Below are 19,960 nucleotides of genomic sequence, written 5' to 3' on the forward strand. Positions count from 1 at the left end.
CCGCTGCTGCAATCTCCGTGCGCGCTCCCTCCCGGGAGGACTGACCAATAGGAAGCGCCCACACTCTGAGCCAACCAGCAGGCGGCGCGCGACCGTCGTCTGGATGACGTCATGCGCTAACAGCTGGTCGATGAGCCAGGGCAGGGAGAGAAAGAGAGGGAGAAGAAGAGAAAGGGAGGGAGGGAGGGAGGGGTGGTGGGGGTGTAAAAATGTAAAGCGGGCAACGGCGAGCTGCACCGCGACTCGAGCCCACGGCCACGAACATTCGTAACCATGTGGAGGGTGGAATGCTGCCCCGTCAGGAGGATGCTGCTCTCCATCGTTTACACTTTCCTCTGCGTTCCTGGGGGTGAGTGCACTGCTTTGTGTCTGTCTCTGTGGGGGGGGGGGGGGGGGGGGGGGGAGTGGGTAGGCGGGGGTCTCGCGTGGAGCTGTTCATCTGGTCCTGGTGCTGAAACGGACCCGGTGATGAGTGATGAGCCCCCCCTCGAGCCGCTTTCCAACGTTTTACTGCATTCTTCATGGCGCCTTATGCTTTTTATGACACGCTTTCATTGTCTCTCTTTTCTCTGTTGCTTTTATGGCGCATCAGTCAAGTTACTCGGCAAACGAGCCGAAAGTGACATAAACGGCGAGTTGCTTGGATCGCTTTGTCACAAGAAAACAAGTCAACTCCTTACAATGTGGATCCCATTTTTCTTTTGCCCTGAGACTCAACGTAAAGGTGTGAGACCAAACATGTAACAAAGACATCAGCGATGACAGCATGCAAACCTTTTGTGTCCTCCCGGGCTTCTTTTTTCTCTCGCTTTAGTAGGATGCTCTGTAGTGAAAACATCCCCAAAAAATGGCCGTTTGGACTTAGTTTTACTGTTCGGGATAGCTGGAAAAAGAGGGGCTCACTCCTCAGCGATGTTCAATTGTGGTGTGTGTGTGTGTTGGGTTCTCACATCGGTTGGGACAAACTATTTGATTTAAGATTTAATATACATAAATAATGCTGTACGATGTATAAATATGTGTCTCATGTTACTGCATCTTTTAACTAGTGCAAACCTTTACAAGAAGAGAGACAAACCTATCACCGTACATGGATGCTTAATGTAAAGACAAAGAAAGGTACACACACACACAAATTGCTGGGTTGCATTCCTTACCCAGCAGCTGGGTAGCCGTGGCTGTTGAGCAGATTGGGTTAAATGTACACACTAAAAATTGCTGGGCTGCTTTCCTAATTCACTGGCTGGGTAGCATGTGGATTTTTAGCAGATTGGGTTATTTTTACCCAAAGTTGGGTTCAAGATTTCGACCCAACATATTGGGTTGAAGAGCAGAAGCTGGTTGCCATTTTAGACACATTTTGTGTACTAACGTTGAGGTGAATTGAATGTAGCATTAAGGGAACAGTGCTCACTTTAGCCACAGTGATAGATTTATTGGGTTATGTATTTAACCCAAAAAGTTGGGTCAAATGATCCCCTCAAGCACCCCCCGCCCCCCTTTGGGGGGGGAGATTGGGGGTGGTTTAAGACAAACAGTAACACCCAGTTGGGTCTCAAGGTTGAACCCTTCACGTTATCTGCCGGTTCCAAAGCTGCTTAAAAAAGGTTGGGTTGCGTCAGAAAAAGCATCCGTTGGCAAAACTGTGCCAAACATATAATATCACACAAGTGACTTACTGTGGCAACCCGTGACAGGATGAAGTTGCTACTTCTTATTCTTCTTAGAAAATGTTGGTAATACAATTTTTACCCACAGCTCGACTGATAAGTGATAACCCGGTAGCCCATTTCTTGGTAGCTTTAACTCTCCCAACAAAAATAACCCAATTTTGGTCGAAAGTTGGACCAACCCACTACATGGGTCAATTTGACCCTACTTTGGGTTGTTTTGATACACAACAAAATTGGGTCAATTTAACCCAATTTCAAATTGACCCAAGTAGCGTAAATAACCAAAATTGGGTTATTTTTGTCCCAGAAGCTTTGAGAGTGTATGGGTCGTTTTTCCCCCTTTTTGGATCAGAATCTTGACCCAATGTGCTGGGTTTTGGGTCAATTCTTCAACCCAGTGTTGAGTATATAAAATAAAAAAATAGCCCTGGTTATCTATTTCACCCAATTTGGGCTGCTATTACACCCACTGGCCATAACATTAGGAACACCTGCACGATATGAAAAACGTTTTCCACAACGACGACACTGCTCAATTTTGATTGATGCATTGTCATAGAGTTGTTCATATTTGCCATTTGTTTGTGTGGTTGTTTGCACGTGTCATGGGTCGGCTGCAGCCCAGCCGTGACCCTCATGGGGATACGCTCCAGAGTAAATGCACTGATGCAGCTGTTTAATGTTGTGGTTAACCCCAACGCGTGCGTGCTGATTGTGCTCTTACCCACTTGTGTATCGGAATGCATATTCTATACCTTGCCTGTGGGGATCTGTTGGCGTCATCCAACTAATATTGCATTTGGAGTTGATGAGCGGTGTAGCATTGCATGGCATCGTACCGAGAGGCGTTCCTACTCCAAAGGTGCCTTGAGGTACAAGTGTAATTTATTCCATGACCATGCTTGTAACTCAAATCACTTCCTCTTTCCTCATTGAAATGAATGGAAAAGGCCATCCTCCGTGGCCATTGTGCCGCTGGGCCACAGGAGGGCAGAATAAGACAAACAGACATGGACGTCTATGCGGCATAGACTTTCAGCTCATCGCAGAAGATAAAGAATGCAGTATATGACGGGGTGCTCTTAGTTGTGAATGTCTCAATGTGACTACGCCATTGTTTTGTAATACCAGTTGCTTCAGTGACTATACAGTACGTTTCCCATTATGTGTTAGCATTAGCATTAAGCTAGCAGGCGAAAGGCTATGTAGCTGTTTTGAATACTCAACCCGTAATTCACCTGTTTTTAATGTTAAATCTGACAGACACTTCAACTGGTACTAGCTCTAAACGTGTTGAGGTGCCTTTAAAAAAAAAAGAATTGTTCACTATTTGCCAAAGTGCTGCTTAATGTGAAGTGAGTTGAGTTCACTGCCACCATACGGCGCTCATGTCTCAAGTCAAGTCAAAGCAAAAAATCATCCAAATGACAAGTCGTATCTGTATTTGTATTATTTTTTAAGAGTGGGAAACTCCAACTCGAAAATCCACCATGCGAGTCCCTCTCAGTGGCAGACAGAGGTGGGGGCCGACGGGGTGGTGCCCCCCCCCCACCCTGTCGATGGGGGAAAAAAAATCAGTGGGCAGCAAAATGTTTTTAGCTGGGCAATAAAAATAAAGTATACCATCCGCAGGATGCATCTGTCTCGGACATATATTGACCGTAAGTTAAAAAATCTTCCGTCTGTGCCCCCTCCTGACAATTTTTTTTAGGGAGCATCATAATCACGCGCTTGCCCCCGGCATCAACTGCGCTTTGCACGCCATTGGTTTCACCGGACAGAATTTTTCTCATGCATTCCAATACAAGCACAATTACAGAGAAGTTTCTCTCGCTCGCGGCGACGACGACCGGTAAATTGTCCTCCTATCAACCCGACGGCAGAACAAATGAGCCGACACGGAGCAGGTGGCGACACAGGAGGTGGAGTAGCAAGTGGTGGGCCGGCGAGGTCAGAGGGAGGAAAAGGTTTGGCAGACGCTGACAGGAACTCGGCGGGATGGTGGCCGGCAGGCAGGGTGAAACATGGAGACCAAAACATGCGTGCGTGCGTGCGTGCATCGAGCCCGACGTGATGGAGGAGAAGCGTGCTGGGAAAACTCACCGTACCAAAAGTCTATAATCACTGTGTTGCCTTCAGGGGCATAACAAAACTTTGAAATTAGACACGGTGCCGGTCGCGGGAAGGGTAGAGGGCGTTTGGAAATGTCTTTATTCAGCTGGAAAATATTTGAGATCAAGAGTTCACAAAAACAAAAGAAAAATGCAGATGACGTCGTATTTGGGTGATGGTCACGTCTTGGCCACTTGGAGGCAGTATAATAAGTCATGCAGACACAAGCGAAGAACAAGAGTACTTCTTCCATTTCACTGTACTATTTGTCTTAAAAAAAAAAAGAAGATATGATACATAGAATGTATGCCTGTGATTATTGTTATCTGTTAACATGCGATGCTCACTATTGTTTTCAAGTAGTCAATGCATTAAGAATGCTAGCCGTTTTTCAATATATGTAGCATTAAGCTAGCAGGCCATTCTTAAACCAATGTTGTTGTTTTTTTAAAAACGCTAATAATATTTGATATTACTATTACTGAGGCCTCGACCAATATGAATTCTTGGAGGAAGAGGCCATTTTCAATATTTGGCAGAATAAAATTCTGATAACAGAGGTGGCAAACCCAGGTCCAGAACGCAAAAACCCCTGCCACAGTTTGACTTTAGCCCCTGACGCTAGGTAAACAAGCGCCATGGGAGCTAGCTAGCTAGCTAGCACCTGGGGCTAAAGCCAAACGGGGTTTTTACTTCCTGGACCTGGATTTACCACATCTGTGGATCAATCAGCTCTTATCGGCTGATCATTACTAGCTTTGCTTGACTGACTGGGAGAAATCACAAAGATGCGATGCGACCGCCTTACGCTGAGGTCTCTGCTGTCCATTTTGAATTAAATGACCAAAGAAAGTTGACTCCATCTTGATTTTGATTCTTCAGTGAGTTTGCTGCCGCTAAATGCACACATTTCCCTTTGGTTACCGACAAGTGAAAGGCGGAGTTTAACGTTTAGGAAGCTCTTGTATGAAATAGAGCGAAAGAACACCAATAACAAGAGCTCGGAGCTTTATACAGGATCAAAGTTTAGCTCTTGACAACAAGACTGTCTCATTCTCCCGACTTTCTCGGGCTTTAGCATTCAAGGTTACTTGTGAGAGAGCTGGTGTGTGTTTTTTTACATATGTGTGCGTACGTGTGGTATTTTTTTCTCCTTTTACGAGCACACGTCAGAACAGGCTGCTGAGTGTGTGCCTCGACTTTCCTCCCTCGACGTTCCGATGGAGGCCAACGGCAGACATCTTAGCATCCTTTTATTAATGTTCAGAGGAGATGCAGTGCACAGCAATAAAAAAAAAAAAATTCTTTTTTTTTTTTACTGGGTTTTTTGCCCACCTGCTGGCTGCGTTAAATGCCAGACTGGCTCGTGTGGATAATGTGACAGATTACACCTGTCGCTTGATCTGCTGCTTTTATATGCAGAGCCTCGGCTGGATGTAATCCAAGGATTTGACATTAAGCAGGACGCAGTGAGCACGCATGAACACAGCTGCCTTAAAAAAGGAGCCTATAGTATAGACAGGGCTGTCCAAACTTTTATTTTATTTTTTTTTAGCAGCCATGGCTGACACGGCTCACAACACTTTCTAGACAAACACGCAACGAAACTATTTTCAGACCTTCCTCGCCATATTGCACAACACTTAATTGTATAGATGATTTTATATATAGAGAGAGAGAGAGAGAGAGAGAGAGAGAGAGAGAGAGAGAGAGAGAGAGAGAGAGAGAGAGAGAGAGAGAGAGAGAGAGAGAGAGAGAGAGAGAGAGAGAGAGAGAGAGAGAGAGAGAGAGAGAGAGAGAGAGAGAGAGAGAGAGAGAGAGAGAGAGAGAGAGGATTTTGGTATCATTATTTTTCCACACAGACTGTTAATAACTGCACATCTACGGTAAACATCGCTAGCTAATTTAATTTAGCCTACCGCTAACTAGCTAGCTAAGCAGAATGAATTGTGATCCCTGTTCACTTTCAATCTATTTATTGAACAAAGGTAAGAAAATAAACAAGCCGAGGCCGAGTCACACAACGCAGAGTGGCTAACGCTTTAGCCAGTTAGCAGCCTGCTAACTCTACACACTCCACAGGGAGCCGCCATTTTGGGCAATATGCCCCTCTGCTGTCAACCAAAATGAATGCTCATGAGTTGTATTAGCTATATGCGGAATGTTAGCACTACGGTAAAAACATTAAATTCCTTGGTGCATTGTTTTTAGCGTGTTTGTGCAAACCATTCTGTGACAAAGTTTAGACAAACCAACAATCGTGTCCACCTTCTCATCTGTTGCTTTCTTTCCTCCGCAGATTGCCTTTTTGTGACTGAATACTTCACCCGAACGCCTCGTAAGCTCAGTGCTTTCAACTCCTTCGCCAGTGTGGAACTGTTCCACTTCAATGTGCCTGAAGACACCATGATGGCCGTATGGAACCTCATTACCTTCAAGGAACAAGGCGGCACTTTTGGAGACAGCTGCCCTAATCGCAATGTTACTGTGTAAGTCAATCACACTTTTTTTTAACGCCCCAGAAGATGCTTTGAAAGGCTTTCTCTGGCACAAGCTGGTTCTAAATACTATTTCTAATGTGTGGTGACTCGTGAGCTTAGATTCCAACCCATTAACTGTTTTGGTTTGTTTTAACAACAGGCCACAGAGTTAGCAAAAACACATCAATGTATAATAGCTAACACAGCAATATTATGCCGACAATCCCGTTTTATCATCGTCATGGTTCCGTTCACATTTGGTAAAGTAAAGGACATTTAAAAGGAAACATCAACAGCAGTGTTGTTTTTTTGGCAGCCATCCTTAGTTTTAGTCTTTTGGACCAAAATGCGTTTTAGTTTTGATGACATTTTCTATCTGTGATTCTTAAAGTATTACTTGCCACACAAGCTAATGAATTGACAGTAGCACAACAAAGCTAACTTTAGCCTGTAGCCATCTAGCACACTTGCGCTAGGAGTACTTTAAGCTTACTGTAAGGTTCAGAAATGAGTAAGATTTAAGTTAATTTGTTGAAATATATATTTACTTTAGAATTATTATTTACACATTTATACATTTTTTGTATCTTTTATACAAGTAGCTAAATTGACGTGTTGAATCTGCTGTTCTCATTCACTTGCTCGTTTGCTAGTTCCTGATTGGTTAGTGTTGGTCAGCTGATAAATTGTCAGGAAGTGTTGTCGCTGTAGCTGCGTGTGTGACGAGTAAACAACGTTGTTGCAGAAGAAATCCGTCTCCCTCCTGCTTTCTCATCTTATAAAGAGTGTTCCGTTAGCCACCAAGGAACCCTCACGTTAACATTATTATAAAATTGATCACAAGGCGCTTGCCGTAGATTGTGCAGGTGTCCTAATATTTTGACAAGTGAGTGACTGTCATCATCCGTTGTCTACGAACCCAAGCAGCGAAGTAATAATGAAAAATGTCCTGTGATTGACAGGTACTTCAGGTCCGGCGCTCCTCCGGTAATCAACCCCCTGAACACTCAGTTCCCTCGGGATACGGTCGTCCCGGGATCCTTCGCGGTGACTCTGACCTGGACGCTCCCGAACCGTACCACGGGGGCGTTCAACGTGACCAGCCCGCTCCCTGGGGACTGGTTCCTGGCTGCGCATTTACCCAAGGATGAAGGCAAGATCTCAGTCAAGGTAACATTCATAACAACGAGCATGACATCGTCGAGCCCGTCACGCACCGAGCGACGTGTGATCGAATGCCACTGAACTGGCGCAGGGTTCTGCATCGAGTTTTCATGAGTGGCTCATTGTCAGCCACTAGTTTTGGTGTGATTTCGAATTGGGGAAAATTGAGGTGCAGCATCACATTTCATAACGAGACAAAGTGCAATTTAGCAGGAATTGCGTGGGAATGCCGAAAAGCTGAATGCATGCGCTTATGAAGTAAATTGAAAGATAAAATATGTGAAAATTAAATTTTTTTTTTACTTGTAGTTAAATGATAAATTAATAAAAAGAAAACTTGATCTGCAATCTGTCTAAGGTGGAATATAATCATTTCAGAGAAATTATAATCCATTTCCTGATCTGATAGTCAGTTAGCATCGGACCATCGAATGTACTAAAATGTGGCCCAAGCGGGGTTTGAACCCACGTTCTCCGTGGTGGGAGACAATTGCACCTAAGCACTGACCTTACTTGACTTGTTCAAATTCACGGCTAATGGCGTACTTATTTGATGTTGAAAGCTAACATGCATTTAATAATTTCGGTGGAATTATAATCCATTTCCTGATCTTGATAGTCAGTTGGTATCGAACGTACTAAAATGTGGTCCGAGCCGGGTTTGAACCCAGGTTCTCCACCATGGATATATTGGTAATGTACAGTCAGAGGTGGGATTCAAACCTTCAAACCTGTACGTCATGTGGAATCAGACGTTATATATACCTCGTGAGGCGTGAATTTTTTGAAGCAAGTCAAAATCACAATAAACATATGTGGGAATGCTTCAGCATTCACACAAATATTCATCTGTTGTGTATGGTCTGCATGATACAAAAGTAGCTGCAAGATATGTGAGAGAGGCGCACAACAGCTTTATAACGCCGGTAATGATGTCAAATGAATCCAGCTCCAAGGACAAAAATTAGCCGTAATTGAATCATTTGTTGCTTAGTGACAGCTCAATCACAGCTTGTGGTCACTATTTTCAATGTAAAGTCTCGTCTGCAGACGTTATTCCGCAGCGCACTGGACCTCACTAATCAGAGTAACACAGCACGGCAACAGGTAGCCATAGTAACGCACACCATGGTACAGTAGTTTTCATAAATACACCATTAAGATTATTAGTCACCGCAGCGCAGATGGCAGATTTGGGTTGATGATCTTTAATTTGAGATATTATTAGCTCATTAGCTTGTGTGCGGCGTGTAAGCGTCAGGTGTTTTTTTGCCGCCGACCGCGTCCCGCTCATAGTCGCTCCTCTGACGACTAAAATAGATCCACACTTGACTGCTTTTATGATCGGCTGTCATCGCCGCGGCGGCGTTCGTAAAGCTCTGGAGGGAGGAGCGTTAAGGATGTGACTGCGTCGTCATTATTTTTCTATCCCATTTATGAGCTCCGCTGTGATTGGACGACCCAAGTGATAGATCGGCTGACCTATTGACCCGAAACGCGCCGCCTGGAAACATAATGATGCGGCATCAGCAGCGTTATTGTTGAAGCTTGCAATGGAAAAAACCCAAAAACGTCAACGTTGATCTGGATCGATAAGTCAATCGTCCATTCAACGTGAAAACCATCTCTGTATCATTTTATTTTATATGCAAATTATTGTTGCATTTCCATGAATTAAAAAAAGTATACAAAAAGAGTACTTTGTAGTACTTTATATGATTACTGAGTGCTCTATTGTTTCAAATCATTTTACTACTTCTAGTTATAAAATAGTAATGGCATTTACTAAGTAGTCTTACCTTTTCTAAATGGATTCAAAGGACAAAAACAAAATGCACCATTCCTCTGCCTCTATGTTGAATTTTTACCAAGCACCAAAATGCTTCAAAATAAAAAGGTTTTGTCACACTTCCTCATTCAATTCAATGTACATCGTGCTGCTCATTCGGTTGTGTGCATGACTTGGCCACAAGGGGGCGGTATAAAGCCCAATTCATATCTGTGATGCTCTTCATTGCCTAGCTAGCATTAGCTAGCAGACTATAGATGACATTTGTGGTTATTTTAAATATACGATGTATCTAAAGATTACTGTATACTGTAAAAAAAAAAAAAAGAAGTCCTGCTGGTCTCACTACATGACAGATTTTCACCTATAGCGCAGGTGGGTGTCGAACGTATCCCCCGTGATGAATAGGGGTTCAAAGTATTCCTTGCACAAGCTCAGGTTCCCCTTTGGTCACTTGCCTTTTCTTCACCTGAAAAAAAAGAAAGAAAGAAAATCCTCAAGATTGATGTATTGAAAGAGATTAGTATTCTGGCTTGTGCTGCAGAAACTAAAGAGGCAGAACCGTGTCTGAAGAGTTTTTCTTCATCTCGTCGCGTCCGTCTGCGTGGTCACATCAACACCAGCTGATTTCCATTGCAGGCAATTTACCTGCCGCCGTCGCTGCCGCTTGCTTGTGCTTTCCTTTGTGGTCTCCAGCGGTCGACGTAAAATACCCCCGCAAAACACACACACACACACACAAAAAAAAAAAATCATGAATGTCATCGGAAATTGCCTAAGATGCGCAATGGGCTCTGTTTGGGGACGCCAATGACACAAGGCGGAGATGGAAAACTCCGTTTTTTTCTAAATTCTGCTATCTGAGGCCATTTTCCACCCGGCGAGGAATAATGCATACATGCCTGCTTGCACACACACGTTTAAAGTGTAATAAATCCTGCTGTAGTCATCTGTAATATGGGGGGAAAAAAGTTTGGAGGTGTTTGTGCACACTCCAAAACTCCATCATGTCAAATTTTTGCTCTCAACACAAAGCAAAAAATAAATAATTAAAAAAACAAAACACATGACGGCTCATAGCTTAACAGACTTATTTTGTCTGTAATAAGACTATTGTAATTATTTCAAAGATTCTGGCATAGGAGTTGGTGGGTTTGATTAATAATAAATAGTTATACAAATAATTAATTGAACTATTAATATTAATGAAGTGATAAAGTATGAAAACATGCTAGCTCTACCTACAACGCTAATGTTTCTAAGGCCCCACATGACACTCCTGTGGTGGCCCTTCTACTGCCTGACTAAATATCATGACCAACATCATTAATTAAATGCTGAATAAATAGAAAATAGTGAAGAAAAAAAGTGTAGAATTATTCAGAAAACTACTGAAAAGCCCCAACCGTGTTTTTTATTTTTACGATGGTAATGTAGATAGTTCTTTGGTCATGTCATATCTTGGTGTGCTAACATTAGCCGCAGCGTCTGTGTTAGCAAGATCAGAGTGTTGTTCCTTCACACTCCATGTCGCCTAGTCATTCATGCCAGTTTGTGTCATTTATTTTTACAGTTTCAACCTCATTGACTAAAACTAGCCTGGCACATAATGGTGCCATTTAACACTGTCTGGTTTAACTGCTTATCAGCCCAGCGTGCCACCTCCTGATTACCCATCATGCAAAGCTCGGCGTTCAATGAGGGATTTAATGGGAGGCGATATGAGATGTGAAAGATATCGACTGTGTAGCCGAGCGTCTGGCCATCCGTCTTTGTTCTCCCACGTGCTGGTTGCCGTGATAAACAATGAGACTCTTATTAGTGCCACAACAATACCGACACTGGCTCATTTCTCCCCCTCACTTAAATGTTGTTTATTCATTTGTCGGGCCGTTTGGTAGTTTAGTGATTCGCATAGCTGACTTGGGTGCATCTGGCATTCGTGATGGCACCATAGTTGAAAGGAATACAATAGCGGTACAAAAATAGCTAGCCTAATAAGAAGGATATTTCATTTTGTCATTGTTATGTAGTTTTAGTTGGCTTCACAAAGATGGATAGATGAACGTTATCTCTAGTGATGATATAGTGATTTAGCTAGCTAAATAGCTAGCTTGCTAGATAGCTAGATATAAGCTAGCTAGCAAGCAAGCTAGATATAAGCTAGCTAGCAAGCAAGCTAGACAGATAAGCTAGATAGATAGATAGATAGATAGATAGTTAGTTTAAGGTTCATCAGAAATCTTCAGCATTATTAGCTTAATATGCTAATATTAGCAGTAGAGCTCGGTGGGATAGCGTTAGCTTTTTGGGCACTTAGCTACTGCATAGTGATGGATGGATACATAGATCATTTAAGATTTTTCGGTAAATTTGAGCCACATATTTGCCTTAGTGAGCTAATAGTAGCAACAGGAACTGACAGGATTGATGGATGGATGGATGGACGGACGAATAGGTTGATGAAAATGTGATCGATGTAATTGGAGGCCTTCAAAAGTCACTCAAGTGGTGCTTTGAAATGTGAAAGCTAACTGGCAGGGTGTAATCAACCTAAGGGTCACTAATGACTTACCACATAATCATGACTAGAGAGACAGAGAGAGGAGGGCGAGTGATCACTTGACAGGAACTAAAAGCCTCATTGGGCATTCACACCTGTCCTACTTGTGACGCTCTGTTCCTTTTCAAACTAATTTGGCGGCCGATCGTGCGAGGAGACTGCCGGCTTGGTGTCACGGATTGACGTACATGACACTTTAATGGGACGCCGCAGCAGCACCAAGTCTAATGGAGGGTGCGCGTTTCACTGGCTGGCTCGCTGGAGGTACGGGGTCCCCAAATGTGTTATTAATCCCTGAGACAGACTTTACGCTCACATGCTTTTGGAGGCAGATGGTCGGAATGATAACCATCTTCCTCTTGCCATCTTTAAAGTCCTGCACAAAATCCGTAAGATGTCACTGAAATCCAGCCTGTCAATGTCGTTTTGGTGTAGGGTCTGTCTGAGGAGTGCCAGTACCTGTTTCAACCTCAGCTCATTGTCCAGAGGCTTGTCGGGATCGCGGTGCTGTATCCGGGATATTTCATTGACCAGATGATCCCTGCTCACAACAGATCTGCTCTTTACAAGTAAGTCCACTAAGGTTGAATGATTCTGAAAAATAATCTCATTGTGACCCCCCCCCCCCCCCCCCCCCCCTCAATATTGTGATTACGATTTTAAATGCTAATTGTCAAGGTCGTCTTCCAATGTATTTGTTAAGTTACTGCCATGCTAAACAAGCGCATAGCCTCCGCTAACTTAATGCTATTGCTAACGTACAACAGGATACTCCACAGGCACACGGGCTAACAATTAGCATCTTTGTGACGGTGTTGTTATCCTGTGAGTAATATTTAAACAATTTCTCAGCTTAACATCCCTATAAAAGTTTCGATACATTTCCGGGAAATTGGCCGTTCTTTTTGTGATCTAATGTCACATCATTCTGCACTATGAGGAAAAAAATAAAAATAAAACATTATTTGCCTCAGTTGGCTTCTCCAGCTTATTACTGTAGTCTAGGAGTGCAACTTGTTCATTAAAAAAATGCAATTTTCTCGGCTGCTTTATTGATTTAGCCTCCTGTAAAAGTGAAGTGTCAGAGGAGCAATATGATGTATTTTACATTCGCTTTTTAATGATGTTTTTTGGCCTGGTAAGTCAGCCTTGTGATGACTTTTCCCAAGATATTTGATCTATTGCTGAAAGTGTCTGCCTGGGAAGTTATTATTGTTGTTGTTGTTTAGAATACTTAACGCTCTTTTAGTGTTTTTATTCATTGAGATCTAACAGGAAGAATATATTTTAATTGCTTTTGTTTCATTTGCATTTTTTCCACTTTTTTTCCAAAAGCATTCAGGCCTGACGACGTCCAATTCGATGCTGATTCAATTTAGGATAAGCTCAAGCAAACCAATACATTCATTAATAAACAATGCAATAAAGTAATTTAACCCAAGAGAGAGCCTATCATCCACTACGAACTATCCATTATTTCTAACTATTAATGCTAACCGTTAGCATGTCGATGGCGTTTTACATTGCTCGTTAGCAGATTTTTCAAAGGCAAAGCAACTGTTTGTCGATTTAAATACACAAGGTCTCTTTATTTTTTTTGTTTGGTGTTATGTTCCCAGCTACAATATATGCTAAAACTCACATGCAAACCTGAAGACAAGCACAATAAAAAAATAAAAAAAAACTATTCAAAGGATGCTGTTCATTGAACAGTATCGTTACAACTCAGTAACTGCGCTGCATCCTCTCATGTGAAAAACCTACACTGATAGCACCGCTCTCTAAAATGCGCGCGCGCGTGTGTTTGTTGGTGTGTGCAGAGTGTTTGTGCCCAATTACATATCAAAGGTGAAAGTTCAGCTGTTGAACTGCGGCGTTAAGAACAAGAGCGGCGACACTTGTCCCGTGGTGTTGAAGCTAAGAGCGCGGGCGCCCCCCGTGCACAACTCGAGTGCCCTCGACTGCCGAGAGTGGAGCCCCTGCGAGCTGGATGCCTCGGTGCCCGCCTGGGAGCAATGGTACTACATCCTGGTGGAGAGATACCTCACTAACGCCAACGTCTACTTCCGCATCGGCGTGCAGGTTACAGGTGAGCGCCACGTCAACAAAGATACACTCCAGCCAGTGTCATGCGGTTCAATGCAAGCACTCGGCTGTCTCCGCTTTTTGAGTTGTGTGCGTTTAACGATGTTGACTCTATTGCACACAACGGACAGCATCGCGTTGGTGCCGCTCTGTTGTTGTCAGAGAAATAACTTGACAAATGTAAAAATTAGGGATGTTTGATACATAAAATGTCCCCCAAAAAACAATGACAGATAAAAACAAAACAAAAAAACAACTATATACCAACTTCAGTAAATGTCCGTCAAATTGAGTGAAATTAATGGCAATAAAAAAAAATTCAATTTGGGAAAGGAGGGACTTGGAAACAAAACTAACAAAAACATTTTGCGGGTATTTTGATCACATTTCATTTAAATTAGGAATTTTGGAGTTATGTTGTCAGAAATTTTATGTACATGTGTTTAACTCATTCACTGCCATTGACGGCTATAGATGTCAAAAATAAATTAAAATTAGTTTCACATTTATTTCCACTTTTGTTAACAAGAGTATGAAAACCTAGAAAAAATGTATTTAGAACAGATATAAAATGTGTGATTAATCGTGAGTTAACTAGTGAAGTTATGTGAATAATTACAATATATTTTTTTAATTGCCCCTAATTTAAAAAAAAGAAGAAGAAAAGATTATTAAAAATTAGGGGCATCAGGCAATAATTTTTTTAAATTGTAATTAATCGGCATGACTTCAATAGTTAACTTGCGATTAATCACAAATTTTATATCTGTTGAGTACAAAAAAAAATCTGGGTTTTCATACTCTTGTTAACAAAAGTGGAAAAAATGTGAAACTAATAGAAATAGTTCAAATGAATTTTTGACGTCTATAGCCGTCAATGGCAGTAAATGAGTTAAACACATGTACATAAAACTTCTGACAACATAACTCCAAAATTCCTCATTTAAATGAAATGTGATCAAAATACCCACAAAATGTTTTTGTTAGCCCCCCCCCCAAAGAACAGCGAGTCAATGAGCAATCTGAAGTTCGCAACAGGGCATAAATCCATATTAATTATTAACATTGGGACTATTCTCAGCTGAAATAGTGTTTATTATTTATCATCCTCATTATTTTCAAACGCTGCTCTTGTTTGTTTCTATAAACCTTTAGTGGCCATAACTGAGGTATAAGCCAAAGAAAGTAGATGCCGGCAAATTATAAACAATGTGACCAAAAAATGGTTTGGTTTGGCTTTCAGTTTTTCCAACCAAACTTCAAAAAGCATTCAGACCCAGTGGGCCTATGAGGTCGTTTTTTTCCTTTAATACTCTACTTGGTTCCTCACTAAAGTGCGACATGTTGTTTTTAGCAGAGAGCAGAGATGTTGCGCGCTCTCAGCCCTGCGGGCGGGCTGAGAAATCTGCGGGAAGTCCGTTCCCCTCCCTCTATTCCACATTGTACTACAGTGCACCTTGTCACCATGGCAACGCAGGCACTAATTATTCACAGTATGTCTTTTCCCTGCTGGACCGGCCTGATCTTACTTGACCTTTTGTGGGCTTAAATTGAAGAACCCTTCAGGATCATCCAACGTGTTGTTGGAGCCCTTACACTTTCCTAACAGGAAGTCGTGGAACTAGGCTGCTCTTTTTTATTTATTATTGTTTTGTTTTTTTGCAGCATATACCGCGCAGGTTGGAGCCTCGGTAGAGAATTTGGCATTGAAGAGAGTCAATTTGCTTGCTTTTGAGCCAAATGTTTGGATTATGAATAATATGGAGCTTCTCCTGTTTGTCCGCTCACATATACACACACTGGATTTTGTTCTGTGTCTTTAGTTATAATGACCGAAGCCAAAAATATGCAACATTTAAGTGTTTTATGTTTTAGCCGCTTGAACAAACGACTTACAGCCATGCATAGACAACATTTGTTCAAAGCAGGCAGGGCTTCGACAACCTTAGCAACTCCCCCCCCCCCCCCCTTCCCCGCTGGGTAACGTCTGCTGTTTGATTGTTGCCGTCCACGAGCATTTTTGCAAGGGCTGGCTTTGTGCTCAGCGAAAGCGCACCGCTCGCAATTACTGTGAATCTCTGTCTCATTAAAAAGCTTCCTGTTTACATAGTAGAAGCCCGCCGAAGGGGATGATCTGCAAACGACTCTTTCTGCACAGCGCGCCTTAATACTGCAAGTACAATAACCTGGGATGTTATTGCCTGTTTGTGTAGGACTTGCTATGGATTACCACCCCCGCCTTCGATCACCCGCCTACCACGACGCCTCAAGTAAACTGGCATGGAATGGAAGTTGCGAAACATTAGCAAACCTCGTGACTTTGATATAAAAAAAAAAAGAATGCAGTGATGCTTTGTCATCCGGGTGACCCGACTTATAAGTTTTTCGACAAACAAGCCAACATTCAGATAATTTTTTATTTTTTTTGGGTGGCAGTGAACTCAATTCAACTCGCTTCATGATATGTACACAATACATTCTCTAGAGTAAATTTTACTCTAAATAGAGTCTATTTGGGTCCATTTGGTCCCACTCTAAAAAATTACACATGGAAGATAAAATATATAAATATATAAAATATTCAGAGTAAATTTGACTCAAAGTATTTTCACTGTGTGCAATATAATTGGCCTATCCTTTGACCAAAAAAATACTCGTAAAGTTTTTTTTTTTAAATTCTGACTTTAAAATCAGAATTCTGAGATTAAAATCAGAATTATGAGATTAAAGTGAGAATCCTCACTTTGAAATCAGAATTCTGAGATTAAAGTGGTAAAGTGAGAATTCTGAGATTAAAGTCAGAATTCTCGATTTAAAGTGAGAATTCTGAGATTAAGGTCAGAATTCTCACTTTATAGTACTCACTCAGAATTCTCATTTTAATGTGAATTTTAAAGTGAGAATTCTGAGATTAAAGTCAGAATTAAGTGAGAATCCCGCTAACCCCTCCCCCCTCTTCACTGGCCCTAAACCTCTTCCGTATAGTGAAAAATCTTTAATAGTTTATTTCATGGGATAGGAAAATTCTCTCGTACACACTAAAATACTTTGAGTAAAATTTTCTCTGAATATTTTACTCTCTTCCAAGTGTAAATTTGACTCTTTTTAGAGTGGGACCATATAAACTCCGTTTAGCTCAATCAAATCATTCGTCAGGTGTTTGCTTCCCTTCTGTCCTATCTAGACTGCACCAAGTCCAACGCATCCAAGGAGCAGCCCCCGGCCAGCTCATCCATGAACATGCCGCAGTCGTTCGGCACGGCGATGGCGCTCTCCTTGTCCGACAGCCTGGCGGCGACGGCCCCGGGGGACCCGTGGTACAACGCCACTCGCCCGCACGCCTCGGGGGACAGCGTGGTTTACCTGGCTCCCCCGAGCGACACCAACAAGTGCTGGCCCATCCGCCCGACTCTTCGCAACGAGCTGGACACGTTCTCTGTGCACTTCTACGTCTTCTTCGGGCCAAATATTTCCATCCCGCCGGACAGAGCGGCCGTGTTCGCCATCAACCTCATGCCCGTTTTAGACAGCGGCGGCGTTCTCAACATGGAGCTCAAGCTCAACATGGTGAGTTCTTCTGTGGTGATTTTATACCAACACCTATTGAGGGAAAGGACTGATTAGCACTCTTTCTTTTAGTTTATTATTAACTCATTTACTGCCATTGACGGCTATAGACGTCAAAAATTCATTTGAACTATTTTTATTAGTTTAACTTTTTTTTCCATTTTTGTTAACAAGAGTGTGAAAACCTAGAATTTTTTTTATTTTACATTTGCAACAGAAATACATTTTTTGATTAATCGTGAGTTAACTATTGAAGTCGTGCAGTTAATTACCATCAAAATTTGTAATCGCCTGACACGATTTAAAAAAGAAAAGAAAGAAGAAAAGATTATTAAAAATTAGGGATGTCAGGCGATTACATTTTTTAATCGTAATTAATCACATGACTTCACTAGTTAACTCACGATTAATAACAAATGTTATATCTGTTCTAAATGTGCAATAAAAAAAAATCTAGGTTTTCATACCTTTGTTAACAAAAGTGGGGAAAAAAATGTTAAACTAATAGAAATTGTTAAAATGAATGAAATGAATTTTTGACGTCTATAGGCGTCAGTGGCAGTTAATGAGTTAAATACTGAATATCTATAAAATGTTTTGGGAGCTGCAATAGTCGAGTCACTTTCAAATTGTGACACTGCAGGCACAGCTGGGTAAAATGCATAAAGAATCTGTCAGGAGCGGTTGGATATGTCTTTGTTAAGTTGTCCTTCAGCTGGTAATGGCATTAACAAATGCACCTGCAGTGACTCTGGAGGTCTGCGGGGAGACACAAGCTGGGGAGCTGCCAGATGGACTTTTAATAGAAAGCAGTCAGTCAGTGTTGAAATAACAAGTGGATGACACATCCAATCCCAACTGAAAACTTTTGACTGTTCCCTTCAAATGTAAGCCGGCACAATATGCCCTCTTCCTCTCTTCTTCGCGGATTGATAGATGGACGGCGTTTTATATCTTTGTGCACAGCGCACAAGTCGTTTGAGCTTTTAAGTAGCTTAAGGTTTACTGTTTACACACGGTCGGTACACCTGCGCATTTGAATGACATTCAGTGACAGTGCCGTATCAGAATAAAGTGGACGCTTTCCCCTGAACATTTCTTCCCCAATTTTTTTAGCCATCCCCAGTTGACTGTCAAACTACATAAACATAACGTTAGCCTAATAGCATAGTTGTCAAAGTCATTTTTACATTAATGTCACTGTTTGTTGTTCTTTTTCTCGTTTGCTGAAAATGTTCAAGAATGTGGTTATTATCTATTAGGCTAACAGTTTTATTTCCCATACATTTTTTTTTATCCTGTCCAAGAATGATTATCATACGTATAAATATATATTTTTTATGAAGTCACAAATTTGCTGCCATATTACTATCACTGTCTCCATGTACAGATATTTTTGTTTGTCTGTTTATATGAAGAGAGTTTAGCCAACTCGGTTTTAGCAGGGTAACAAGATGGCGTCCATAGTCATGTGACCAGCGGTTGACCAATCACAGCATGACCAATCTGATTGGTCAGCCGCTGGTCACATGACATATGGACGCCATCTTGTTACCATGCTGAAACCGAGTTGGCCAAACTCTCTCTATATACGGCTCTGGTCTATATTATATACTGCTGCCCCCCAGTGGTCAAGGCATGCACACCAATAGGAACAGCACAATGTTCATTGAATTGAGGCCAAAAAAAATGGTAAAAATGGTTTTATTCTTTGCGTTCTATCTAATTAAATCATGATGGTATGTGTGTACTACGGATGGGCGTATCGGGCCACTGACACTTTCGGCAACAAAAAAAAAGAAATTACATAGAGTAAGTCCTCCTCGGCAGTAGTTGGCGCTATACTGTGGCAGTTTGAACATATCGGCAAAACATCATCATTTGAGTCAAATTGTCAAAATTAATCGATTAATCAAGAAGTAATTGATTATCAAATTAACCAACAACTATTTTAATTGAGTAATCGTTTGGAGCCTTTTTTTTTTTTATTGTCCAAATCCTCTGATTTCTGTAGCTTTTCACACTGGCTCCAACAGGTGCATCACGCAGACTGTAAATTCTACCTGGATGCCGTTTCCCTTCTGTTCCTTCCGCATTGTGGGACACGCAAACACGTCTTTCATCCCCAGTCAACGAAATTGATCATCTCATCTGAGCGCGCGGCAAGAAAGCAAACAGGCACATGTGCCTTTTTCCTCCTGCTTCCGCTCCAGGAAATGAGATTAATGGACTGAATAATTCATCGGATGCTTTATTGACTGATGTCGTGGAGTGACGGTGATTACTGTCACCTCACAGACAGACGCTAATTCTAATGCTAACCCCCGTTTTTTTGTTCTCCTCAAATGCTCCCCAGCCCCTCCCACATGTCCACAATATCCGCACATGTGTAATTGAACTTGCGGGGGCGTGATGGCATGATGAAACCTTGTGAGAGGCTGTCACGCTTTATTATTTTATAGACACGTTCCCCCCCCAAGTCGTCATGAAGTGTCGCTTGCTTGTCACAAGCTTCCATTAGGGCAAC

General features: G+C 42.0%; 1 protein-coding gene across 1 annotated transcript in view; it reads left to right on the plus strand.

Annotated features, from left to right (window-relative positions):
- The first annotated feature begins 215 nt into the window (after nt 1-215).
- tmem8b (transmembrane protein 8B) overlaps nt 216-19,960 on the plus strand; it is a 42,031-nt gene continuing 22,286 nt past the window's right edge. Inside the window, exons 1-6 of the mRNA XM_086076777.1 lie at nt 216-349; nt 6,085-6,274; nt 7,228-7,435; nt 12,217-12,350; nt 13,602-13,870; nt 17,051-17,433. Of these exons, the coding sequence (XP_085932903.1) occupies nt 274-349; nt 6,085-6,274; nt 7,228-7,435; nt 12,217-12,350; nt 13,602-13,870; nt 17,051-17,433 (1,260 nt within the window). The 5' untranslated portion in view covers nt 216-273. The remainder of the gene's footprint in view (nt 350-6,084; nt 6,275-7,227; nt 7,436-12,216; nt 12,351-13,601; nt 13,871-17,050; nt 17,434-19,960) is intronic.

This window comes from Leptonotus elevatus, chromosome 5 (genome assembly GCF_054856555.1).
Source record: "Leptonotus elevatus isolate MCC_2025b chromosome 5, RoL_Lele_1.0, whole genome shotgun sequence".
NCBI classification, from domain to species: domain Eukaryota; kingdom Metazoa; phylum Chordata; class Actinopteri; order Syngnathiformes; family Syngnathidae; genus Leptonotus; species Leptonotus elevatus.